The sequence below is a fragment of the Asterias rubens genome, chromosome 4, assembly GCF_902459465.1.
Source record: "Asterias rubens chromosome 4, eAstRub1.3, whole genome shotgun sequence".
Lineage (NCBI taxonomy): Eukaryota > Metazoa > Echinodermata > Asteroidea > Forcipulatida > Asteriidae > Asterias > Asterias rubens.
In genome coordinates this window covers 11,486,201-11,498,753 of record NC_047065.1, presented here as the reverse complement: position 1 = coordinate 11,498,753, position 12,553 = coordinate 11,486,201, and the positions used below count along the sequence as shown (strand labels likewise).

At 38.6% G+C, this 12,553-nt stretch overlaps 1 protein-coding gene across 2 annotated transcripts; it reads right to left on the bottom strand.

The window, feature by feature from the left end:
* Window positions 1-4,664: 4,664 nt before the first annotated feature.
* On the bottom strand, window positions 4,665-12,524 carry LOC117289045. Of its 2 annotated transcripts, none has more exons than XM_033769970.1 (5): window positions 12,327-12,524; window positions 10,063-10,804; window positions 8,242-8,377; window positions 7,780-7,912; window positions 4,665-5,059 (listed from the first exon to the last, which is right to left on the bottom strand). In XM_033769970.1, the coding sequence occupies exons 2-5, from the start codon at window positions 10,770-10,772 to the stop codon at window positions 4,974-4,976; spliced, it is 1,065 nt and encodes a 354-aa protein (XP_033625861.1). In that variant the 5' UTR covers window positions 10,773-10,804; window positions 12,327-12,524; the 3' UTR covers window positions 4,665-4,973. The 2 variants fall into 2 exon arrangements, with proteins under 2 accessions (XP_033625861.1, XP_033625862.1); XM_033769971.1 differs by having other exon boundaries at window positions 12,339-12,524.
* Window positions 12,525-12,553: the final 29 nt, after the last annotated feature.

Genomic DNA, 12,553 nt, shown 5'->3' with positions numbered 1-12,553 from the left:
TAAATGTTGGTGATGAAATTAAATCTTTTGCAGCTTCTTTTTAACTAAGATTTTCATTTACAAATGTTTTGTTTTTGTTTGTCCTTTTGCTTCGTGCGCCACAGCACTTTGGTGCTAAGTATAAGGAGTGAAGGTCTCTTTATTCAAACCTTCAAACGCAGTCCCATATACGTACCTTGCAGGAAAATACTGTACGGTGTTATTTGAGCGTAACTGAGTGATTTTCTGGTTCACATGTCATGACAATAGTTATATTAACATGGGTGAGAGTCATTACTAACGAAAAAGTCTGAAACTTAGATACAAATTCAAAGGTATGTTGAAATGTTGGCATTTCTACCGTTTGGTAAACCCTGGGGTTATAGATTCCAAGGAGCTTTTGGAAACGGTATCCAAAGCACTAGAGAAGTAGACCAATGAGCAAGATTTCTTTACTTGTGGGAAAAATATCGTCTGATTTTCTTCACCAGGCCAACATAAAAAGTCTGAATTCAGCCAAAGGTCTAAACAAACTCATCCCTATAGACCATGTAGACCATGCGAACCTTGTTTACAATAAGTGTGACCTTACATTCTTGGAGTATTCTGGCAGGCAAGATACTACACTGGTCCTTTGGGAAAGTTGACATTTTGTCATAATTTCCACATTATGAAAGTGAAAGCTGGAAAAGTTTTGAGATGTGCCCCCTTTCATCATATCAAAAGTTGATGAGATAGACAGTGCAATCTCCATAAAATATAAGATTTGATATTTCCTTCCGTTGAGCTGTGTACAAATCATGCCTGCAGGAAGTCCAGGCTCTGTGGCTCTTTTGTAAACTTGTGATGTCACAGGTCACATCGTCTATATTAAGAAGCTTGAGCCAACGATATCGTGTGTTTCATCAAATGTAGATTTACACAATGAGCTTGACACACACACTTACATGTAGGACATCATTATCTCTATATAAAGCATACAGATTAAACAATACCAACTATAGTGAATGACTCACGTTCTGATAAGGTTTCCATGGTGACAAATATTTAATGAGGTCGGTAATGGTGATATATCCTTTTTTTTTCCCGGGGAAAAAAAAATATAAACAAAAATGTTTCAAAAAGAAGAAAGACAGTGGACACTATTGGTAATTGTCAAAGACAAAGACATATGCATAAAATAACAAACCTGTGCAAATTTGAGCTCAATTGGTCTTCGAAGTTGCGAGATAATAATGAAAGAAAAAACGCCCTTGTCACACAAGTTGTGTGCATTTAGATGGTTGATTTTGAGACCTCAAATTCTAAATCTGAGGTCTCGAACTCAAATTCGTGGAAAATTACTTCTTTCTCAAAAACTATAATGGCACTTCAGATGGAGCTGTTTCTCACCCATCAAACTCTCCCCATTACTCGTCACCAAGTAACATTTTATGCTGATAAATATTTTGAGTAATTACCAATAGTGTCCACTGCCTTTAAAAAGGCAGCGGATGGAGACCCTAAACTTTTTTTTTTTTTATGTGGCCTAAGCTTTGCTGTGGGGACTTTATATTATATAGCATCACTTGTCACATGCTGTGAACAAAAGTCTGAGTTACATGTAAACAGAGAGCTGTAATGTGATAACCAGATGAAGATTCCTTTTGAAGTCATTGAACACATGATGTTGGTGTTGTTTTCATTCATGATGAGTAAACGAAGGATGACCTATTTATTCCAAGATATTAGCACTTTTGCTGTTGGATGTGTCACAAATGAAATGTCTAGTTGGTAAGACACTGCTCTAGGATTACAAAGGTCAGGGGTTCCAATCCCACCCGAGTAATTCACCTGGGATTTGTTTTCTAGAGCTCCGGAACGTACCGAGTATATACAGTGATAACACACATCAGCATTTATTGGTAAAACCAAAATTAACAAAAAATACAGAGAAAGAACGGTCAACTTTGAGGTCCAATCGCCAAAATGATAAAAGAGTAATGTCCTTAGTTTTGAGATCAGCATGCACTTCAATATTTGATTTGAAAGAGCAAAGATACAATAACATATGCATCCATCGATCAATAAATCATTGGGCCTGGCGGAGCACCATCATTTTAATGGGAGACTTTCTGGGACGATAGAGGGCAGCAGACTTACCGGGTAAATCCATTGTTCTCAGAATTATGCGCATGTTCAGAACTACGTAAACAATGGAAATTTACCCGGTATGTCTGCTGCCGCCTAGCGTTGGAAAGTCTCCTATTGCTTATTCCAAGGCACTTAGCAAAGTGAAGGAAACTTTTATGAGTTCACAGAAATTCATGTGGAGATGAAAAGTGCAAATAAAATGTAGTAAATGTATGTGGTTACTTTTGAAGATATGAGTCTTAGGTTGGCTTTACAATACATGACATAAACAATGAACAAAGGCAGCCAATTAATTTGTATGTTGTTAAAAGCAAAAATATTTATTGCAAAAAAAGTACTTTAGAAGTAAAGTTCAAGACCACTTATTCATCTGTTAAAATATATAATAATTAAAGCACATGAAACATGATTCTTTGAAGTAAGAAAATACAATGAATAAATATTTCAAAAACCCTCTGAGAACTTTCACCTAAAACTAAGAGAAAAATAGGTATGAAATATACATGACCTGATTCTGTTCTATTTGTTAAAAAAAAATACCACTAAATGGTTTGTTGAAGTTACTTTCTTTCAATCCCTAAGTCTCCTGAGAAGCAAGCTAGTCGAAACGTTGAGACCAATTCAAGAACTGACTTCGTCTTAGTGCAGTTAATTACCATCCTACATGTATAAGCAGTTGCAGCATTAATTTTGTACACCTTCCGCCTGGGTAGTAGTTAAAAAGCAGCGCAGTTCTTTTCAGAACTGAGTCTCCCAAACATCCGATAAGTCTACTTTGCGGTTGTAGAATAAAGAAAGACAGTTCTATAAGAACAAACTCTACCTGGCAAGTAGATACACTATGGTGTTACCGCAAACCAAATATATACTTTCTTGGGGAAAATTATCCATATTTACATCTACAGGTAAAGATGCGTTAAAACATTATACATTAAATGTTGGTCCAGCAGCCTATTTTAACATAGACTGGTGCTTCATGTAAATAGTACACAATTTATGGCCATTGGTTTTTGACTCCAAACAGGTTACCTTCAACTATAAGCAAAGACAATAAGCTTTCACCTAACTAGAGACAATGTAAATATAAAACAAATTTCTAGCAGTTACCAGGGCAAAACTTCATAAAACATGTAAGCGGGTATGTTGTGCTTACGGACGAGCATCCGTAACTCTTAGCACAGTTTCTATTTCATAAAACTGTTTAAGGTAAAGAAAGGGATGCTGGCTCAGCCGCGGTAAGCACAAGAGTGATGTATCTATGCAAATTCATGATGAACGGCATGTGTGCCTTTAAATGTTCTACTAGCTTGAGAAATCATGGTGAAATACTTTTATGCTTTTAAGCACTTTTTTTGTTGCTACAAAGCACAACTTACCTAATGGTAGACAGCTTTACGAAGTTTGGCCATGTGAACAACTAGACATCCACTGTGCGGGGTTATAAAACACACTCAATACTTGTATTAGGCCTATTCCTTGACTCTTTGAGAGTCGTTGATAATATAATAATAAATAATTATTTCAAAGGTTATAATTTGATTGGTCTAAAGCCAATCCATATTTTAAAGAAAACAATTACAAAAAAGTTCGCTTTGAGTTTTCCCAAAACATAGCCATAATAAATGCAATCAATACTTCCAACCAAGTCGACACCAAAAGTGACATTATAACATTATGACATTGAAGGCGTAGCAAAAAAGAAACAGAAATGGCTGGACCATGTCATATATTTTTTTTTCAGAGCAATACCGGCAAGCAAGCTACATGTACTTTACGCGCTCTCATACGTATTGGAAGAAGAAAGAATCACATCATAATTACTAAACAAGAATTGTACACAAATCCAGCCAAGATAATCTGAGACATTGCACCTAATTGTAATACCATAAGCTGATTAAAAGTATTTTGGTGCAATTTCTATAAAACCTAATATTTCATGTTTTACTATGCACAGATTGAGCCCTGCACAAACTATGACCAGCCCACAGTGACACTTTTGTCAACGTGTGATATTAACAGGTTACAAGGTCTATAAAGCAATGCTAGGTTTTGCTGTGAAAAAAACATTTGCAGATATTTAAAATCAATATACCATGCCAGATGTACTTTCACAACACTTCATGTACATACACACAAGGGAATCAATGTGTGGTGAAGAGGTTTTCAACTAGTGGTTTAAACCCAACGAGACCTGGATCTTGATAATTTTACCGAGGTATTTATGAATGTAGGTTTTATGCACGTACATTCAGACCTACATGTACATACACATGACATTACCGCAAACCATTATACATTTAACACCTGATCAACATGAAAAGCCTGCAAAATAGAACGACATAGAAGTAGCATCTAGTCGTACTTGGAGCATTTTGTAAGTAGCCTCGACTTCCTGGGGGCAAGTTAAACCCAGAGATAATAAAATTTATAACCTAGTTGAACACAGTTCAAACCAGGGCCCAATTTCATAGAGCTGCTAAGCACAAAACTTTGCTTAGCATGAAATTTCTTCCTTGATAAAAACAGGATTACCAACCAAATTTCCATTTGTTGCATATTGCTTGTTACTGGTAGTCAGCTGTGTGCTTATCCTGAAAATCACGTGGAAATTTGGTTGGTAATCCTCTTTTTTAGCAAGGCAAAAATTTAATGCTTAGCAAATTTTTTATGCTAGGCAGTTCTATGAAATTGGGCCCAGTTGGTTTTATAAGGAAATTGGACAGTTTATCCAGATGAACCAGTTGACCTCAGAATAACTAGGTTCAACTGAAATGTTGACCTTGGAATGCAATGATTATCAAATAAATCACCATAGAAGCGGCCCAGTCACGATCGGAGCCGTTTTGTGGTATATGAGCTAGTTAGTCATACTCGGAGCCGATAGTAATGCTCATTTCACTGCCGATGATCTGCGTCTGATGAAACCACTTATTGGTGTCCAGTACAACTGCAGGGAATATAGAGAAAAGAAAAGGGAATAAAAAACCAGTTAGATAAATGTGCGATGCATTAAAGGTACTGTACATGTTTGGTAATTGTCAAAGACCAGTGTTCGCACTTGGTGTATCCCATCATAAGCATAAAATAACAAGCCTGTGAAAATTTGGGCTCAATTGGTCATCAAAGTTGCGAGAAATGATGAAAGAAAAAACACCCTCGTTGGACGAATTTGTGTGCTTTCAGATAGGAATAAAAGACTTCTCGCTAGAAGTCTTTTATTATTTTAGTGAGAAAATACCTCTTTCTCAAAAAATACGTTACTTCAGAGGGAGTCGTTTCCCACAATGTTTTATACTATCAACAGCTCTCCAATACTCGTTACCAAGTCTGTTTTTAAGTTAATATTTGTTTTGAGTAATTACCAAACGTGAACCTTCCCTTTAAGTATACAACCCCCTTCCAGACCTGATACTTCACAGAGGCATCCATGCCCACTGGTCATTGCCTTGGTGCCCTTGAAATGCTCCAGTACAAATTTACAATTTCCTCATAGGGTGCCCTTTACAAAGGAGAAATCCCCTCGGTGCCCTTGCTCTGAAAGCATAAAGGCCTGCCCTCCTGCCCTACTGACCATGAAAGGTCTACCAACATTTGCCACATATGAAGCATCCCATGGATTATTATTATTAATTAATAGCGGTAATATTATTATTATTTATTCAGCCACGATAACAATACAAAACACTGCACAACAATACTTCCAGATGGGTTTGGAGCAACAAAAGCAAAGCGATTAGGGATCCTGCTCCCTGAGCTGCCACATGCTGGGCCAAATTTCATTATAGCTGTTAAGCAGAACAATTTGGCTGTGTTGTTTTTTCACGGAACTCTGGAAAGCACTGAGTATACAGAACTAACACACATCGGTATAATAATACTGTATGGGTAAAAACCAAACTGAACATTCAGAAAAAAACTACTTGACAAATTTCTTTGCCGAGCAAAAAATGAGTGGGGCACCTGTCACAACATTGTTGTTCGGCTGGTAACCCTGTTTCTATCAAGCAACAAATTTCTATGCGAAGAACGTTTTTTGTGCTTATAAAAAAGCCTTTATGAAATTGTGCCCTGTTTTGCATTCCTCCCTAACATACATGCATGTCGTATCTACATGTACATTTGTGGAACTGATGCAACAAAGAAAAACAAGCTGCGTTGTTATCGTGGCTATTATATGCATTTAGGTATAATATCTTTGTTTTTTTTAACCGTTCCATTTTTTAATCCTATAAGTGTATACAATAGAACTAACATTTCAAAAGGTGGACGAGTTTTTTGAGACATCACCGAAAACCAGGAGCGAATTTAGTCGATCCAATAATCCCTAGTACACAGTCTGAGACGCGTTATTGCAGTACAACTTCAGTGACATAAAAACTGATATATTTTTACTTTATTAACTGATTAAAGCCAGTGGACACTATTGGTAATTGTCAAAGACCAGTCTTCTTACTTGCTGTATCTCAACATAAAAAATAACAAACCTGTGAAAATTTGAGCTTGATTGGTCATTGGAGTTGCGAGATAACTATGAAAGAAAAAATCACCCTTGTCACACGAAGTTGTGTGCTTTCAGATGCTTGATTTCGACACCTCAAATTCTAAACTTGAGGTCTCGAAATCAAATTCGAGGAAAATTACTTCTTTCTCGAAAACTACTCCACTTCAGAGGGAGCAGTTTCTCACAATGTTTTGTACTATCAACCTTTCCCAATTACTCGCTACAAAGTAAGGTTTTATGCTAATCATTATTTTGAGTAATCACCAATAGTGTCCACTGCCTATAAACCACATAACTTCGAAGTGAAATGTTTCCCAAAATGTTTTAATACTATTGAAAGCTGCTGAAGGTGATTGTGTTCCGACTCTCTCCACGATTTCCGCGATACTGGCGATATTCTCGCGAGACTGCTGGACCCGCAAGACTACTGCTCGTGCGCTGTGCAGTGATCTCACGAGAGCAGTATTCTATCTAGCGCAAAAACCTGAATCGTTACGACACGACTAGACTATCTCACCACGGTAGACCATTAACGACTTCTTCCTTGTAAAGTGCAGCCTTCAAAAGATTGAAGATGTAGGCACTGCGTGTGAGCGCATGTGTTGACTTAGGCAACAGGAATTTTGTCAGGTTCAGATACAATTATGTACAGGTGCGAGTAAAAAAGCTGGAGATAGGGTTACTTCAGTCGGGGGTCCCTTAAAGCCATTGGACACTTTTGGTAAGCAGTATTGTTCAAAGGCCCACACTTCGTGTATCACAACTTATATATAAAATAACAAACCTGTGAAAATTTAGGTTCAATCGGTCATCGGAGTCGGGAGAAAATAACGGGAAACCCACCCTTGTTTCCGCACGTTTCGCCGTTTCATGACATGTGTTTAAAATAAATCTGTTATTCTCGCTAACGAAAATTGATAATTGCTTTAATGTTTTTTCAAAAAGTTAAACATTTCATGGAATAGATATCAAGAAAAGTCTTTCACCATTACCTTCTGTAAACCCTGTAAGTAATTTGTAAATCTGTGAACTTTTTTTTTTTTTCTGTTCCGAAAGTGTATAATGGCTTTAACACCAGTTTGAAGACTTATCCACAAGTCTAACATGTCAAAGAAAGAGTTGATTCTATTTTGCATACAAGACATAGACCTACACAACAAACTTACTGATTTCACCAGGGTGAACTTCGACCTCTAAGATCTTGCCACATTCCAAGTAACACTCGGGAGGGGGTTCCAGCGTCCATCTTTTGTGACCTTTGATCTGGGCTTGCCAGGATGGCAACTCAACATTGTCTATCTGTAAACAAACAAATTACACACATTTAGGGTTTTTCTTTGTCAGTTCAGAATATGAAAATCTTAAAATCTTTTTATAACTTTGAGGTTAAAGCCTTTCCTCGACATTTACAAACTTTTGTTTGAACTGCAGTCCTAAAAGCCTCTTATCCTAAGCGATTTCCTCCATGCCATTTTGGTCATTGCCTTGGTGCCCTTAAAATGCTCCAGTAAAAATTTACAACTTCATACATTAGGGTGCCCTATACCAAGGAAAAAATGCCTTGGTGCCCTTGCCCTTTCAAAAATGAAGTGCATACAGGCCCGACACGTTGATTGTGTTGTACTTACGTGCATATGGGCTCCATACCCCGGGCTACCCATGAAGATCCAATCGGTCTTGCTTGATTCAGACTCTGGGGGCAGGAAGTACGGTCTGCGGTAATGCTGCCTTAGGACGTTAGCTGCTGCTGAATCACAGTTACTCCTGAAGACAGGTTGAAAAAGTAACACATAACTGACAGAATACTAACTAAGTGAATTTGAAGCTGTTTTGTCAAGATGTTGAGTATTTAAAGACAGTGGACACTATTGGTAATTACTCAAAATAATTATTGGCATACAACCTTTCTTGGTGACAAGTAATGGGGAGAAGTTGATGGTATAAAACATTGTGAGAAACGGCTCCCTCTGAAGTGCCATAGTTTTCGAGAAAGAAGTAATTTTCTACGAATTTGATTTCGAGACCTCAAGTTTAGAAATTGAGGTCTCGAAATCAACCATCTAAACGCACACAACTTCGTGTGACAAGGGTTATTTTTCTTTCATTATTATCTCGCAACTTCGATGACCGATTGAGCTCCAATTTTCACAGGTTTGTTATTTTATGCATGTTGAGATACACCCACTGTGAAGGCTAGTCTTTGACAATTACCAATAGTGTCCACTGTCTTTAATACCCGTTTCAGACAGGCGTGCCAAACCAAACAATAATAATATTTATTCGGGCAAACACATTAATTACAAGCACATGTACACACATTAAAAATGTTTTGGAAAACAAAGTAAAACAACAGGAGAGCATAAAAGTAAACAAACAAAAACTATCACCAAAAGGCGTATGTCACTCTCCTAAAAGTTTAAAATGTGTGTACAAGCCCATGACAGTTTTTACTAGACTTGTAATGTTAAGGGTGAGGTCTGGCTTAGGCTAAACACTCTTTTCAGACAGGCGTTCCAGCCAAACCAAACTAGATTAGGAGCAGCTCGCTAGGTCGACCCAAAGAATTTTTTTTTTCAGACCGGCAAAAACTAACATGACATTGGCTCGGATCATGACAAGATCGACGTCTGAACCAAGGCTCTCCAGAGTTTCAGACGTCAAACTTTTCATGTAAAGTACTTCAGAATTCAGAATTTGGTTTGGCGCAACTCTGGAATGCCTGTCTGCAAAGATGGTTATCCTAAAGCCCGGTTCATACTTCCTGCAAATGCGAATCGAATGTTGACGTCACAAATTCGCAACAAATAATTCGCAGCAGTTGAACTCTGCTCGACTCCCTTGCGAATATAGCTGCGAAAGGAGGGTTGTGGCGTCAAACTCACGTCAAATTCGCTTTGCATTCGCATTCGCATGAAGTATGAACTGGGCTGAAGTCAGACCTCACCCTTTACACTAGTCCAGCGTACATTACAAGTCTAGTAAAAACTGTCATGGGCTTGTACACCACACTTCAACTTGTCTTGTGAGCTACTAAAAAAATGCAACATACTTGTGAATACAGTGCTCAATATTAATGTTTGTTTTTGTGTGTGAATGTAACACTATTTTGACCAGTGAACTTATTGTGATCGCTACCAATGCAGCAGAAAGATACATTTATAAAACTACATAATTACAATTCTGGGCTATTAAAACTTTCACGGGGCAAGTAAAGTGCAACGATTCTGGTGGACTGCTTGGCAACAGCACGCCATTTGGCATTTCTTTAGTCTTGGTGTAAGCATTATCCTTTCACAGACAGCGCGGCCAACTCACCAACCAGCTCTCATGGGCTAAGTCAGGTGAGTGTATACAGTGGTCGATGTGGCCGCGCTGTGCGTAAAGGAAATCAAAAAACGTCTTTCACCAAGACTAGCATTTCTTCAGAGAGTTAGACTAAAAGTACATACCACCCAATATACCAAGGTTTGGAACCATCTGACAGGTTGGCTTGCTCTGGTGTCATTTCAAACACTTCTTGTAGACTGTCAAAACTGGATCTATATGGGAAGAACTGACAATCAGGAGAGGTGCCCTCGAGCACAGGGCTATTTGGGCCGTAAACGTCTTGGAAAAACTGAAAGCTGAGATGCTCCTGTGCCGTCCAATTCTTGGCGCCGTCCATCACGACGACCGGTCTCGCCGAGTAGGCATAGATGCTCTCAAATTCTTCAGGGGTCAGGCCCGTCACCTTCTTGATCTCAACTACATCTCTGCAGATGGTGCAGTTGACAGGGGATCGGAAGAGGTCCAGGACCGCCTCAGGAGCTTCCACCAAACAGGCTTCAGTGTCGATGTTTAGGTTCATGATACTTCCCATCCAGACTGAACTCAAGTCCCTGTGTAGGCGTATCACCCTCGGCGAGTCTGGGAGTAGACCAGCCGTGCCGAGAATTGTAAAAACACACAGAAGCAGAGCTGTGAGTAGTACAGTTGTGACGATGGTGCAAACAACAGTGACAACTTTGGACTTTGATTGTGTTTCAATCATTCTGTGAAGTTTCTGACAAGACGGCAGGACGGCGATCTGTTTGTCCGTGACTCCGAGCTTCTTGAGTCTCTGATGGATATCAGAGAATCTTTTCCGGACATCGCTCTCTGCCTCTGTATTCGACATCATGGATATGGAACTCTACCAAGTTGGTAGTGGACCTATTTGTTTTGGGTAAGAAAAAAACACAATAAGTTCTTGAAACCAAGTTTGGATCACCATATATTGCAACATCTCCTGCAAAAACTGCATACCTCAGATAAGTTTAACACTAATATTAGAGGTCTTTATCACAGCATTTTTTTTTTTCGCGCAGTAGGCCTATTTTGTCACTCCCAGCTCTGTCTGTGGTTAGTATAGACATTTGTACACAGGTACCAACAGACACAAACTATTCACTCCGACCTTGTACAATACATGCAGGCCTGATACTTCACAGAGGCAATGAAGGCGATGCCTCAATGCCCCAGGTCATTGCCTAGGTGCCCTTGAAATGCACTCAGTAGAAACTTAAGTTACAATCTCCTTGATAGAGTGCCCTTTACATGAGGAGAAAATGCCTTGGTGCCCTTGCCCTTTTAAAAACGAAGCATACAGGCATACACGTATTCATGTTGGAGCAGTAGATCCTTCTTCTTTAACCTGATTGAGGAACAACGTCCCTTTTATTACATTCTGACATGACTAAACTAGTCCAAGTCCAAAGTCAATGTGCGTACGTTCAGTTTCCAACACATACCATCACTCGGTACACTGCATTTATGATAATATAAAATGTTTTACAATTAAAGGCACTTGACATTGGTACAGTCATTACTCAAAATAATTATTAGCAAAAAATCTTACTTGGTAAAGAGTCATGGAGAGCTGTTGATAGAATAACACATTGTGAGAAACCACTCCCTCTGAAGTAACGTAGTTTTTGAGAACAAAGTAATTTCTCATTAAAATATTTGAATTTGATTTCGTGACCTTAGAATTTAATTTTGACTGAGGTCTCGAAATCAAGCATCTGAAATCACACAACTTGTGCAACAAGCATTGACAATTTTTTTTTTCTTCCATTATTCTCTCCCAATTTCAATGGACCCTTCCCATGAAATATGCTAATTACATTCACGCATGCGTACAGACCCTGTTGGTTGGCAAACACCATAGAGTTGTGCACTAAGCAGACGCGCAATTGCGTCTGCGTCACGCACCCATTATAGCCGTGTACAAAAAACAGTGCATCGTTCCCTCATTTTGCCAACCAAAACGTTAGTGCGCACGCACTACGTGCAATTTACATATTTCATGGGAAGGGTCTACTCAATTCAACGACCATTTGATTTTGAGCTCATATCTTTACTGATATTATTTAATGCATGTCATGAATGAGAATTGAGATACACAAAACTAAGTGAGAAGACTGGGCGCTAGATTCCCTTTCTCGAAATGTTGACATTAATTTATGATTATCAGTCATCTATCTAGAATCCCTAGATCATACATGTAGATGACCGATAATGTCAAAACTTCGAAAAAAGGGAATCGAGCTAGCGTCCCAGTCATCACCACTGCACTGGGTCTCTAGTAATTACATGGAGCAATACATGGTAATTAGTAGATAGTCTACTCTAAAAAAGTATACTAACTACACTAGACCAAGCAAGATATGTCAGTAGAGTAAAAAATACTCACAAACTTCCTCACCAGCTAGTCAACTCAACAACGTCCACCTATCTATTGGTATCTACAATGATCTACGACTGTAGGAGATCTAGTAGTACGAACGAAAGTTTAAACGTGTCAAACTGCACGATCGATTGCAAACTGCTAACCTACTTCAATGACTTCCGGATTTATTGCCACATTTTCATTGTTTACGTTAACAATAAATCACCGTAATTTGCATATAGCGCCCTCTC

Coding starts and splice junctions, on each gene's coding strand:
- LOC117289045 (XM_033769970.1), bottom strand. CDS start 10,772: ATGATGTCGAATACAGAGGCAGAGAGCGATGTCCGGAAAAGATTCTCT. Junction 7,913..8,241: donor GGTATGGAGCCCATATGCAC/GTAAGTACAACA, acceptor GTTTGTTTACAG/ATAGACAATGTTGAGTTGCC. Junction 5,060..7,779: donor AGTTCACCCTGGTGAAATCA/GTAAGTTTGTTG, acceptor TATTCCCTGCAG/TTGTACTGGACACCAATAAG.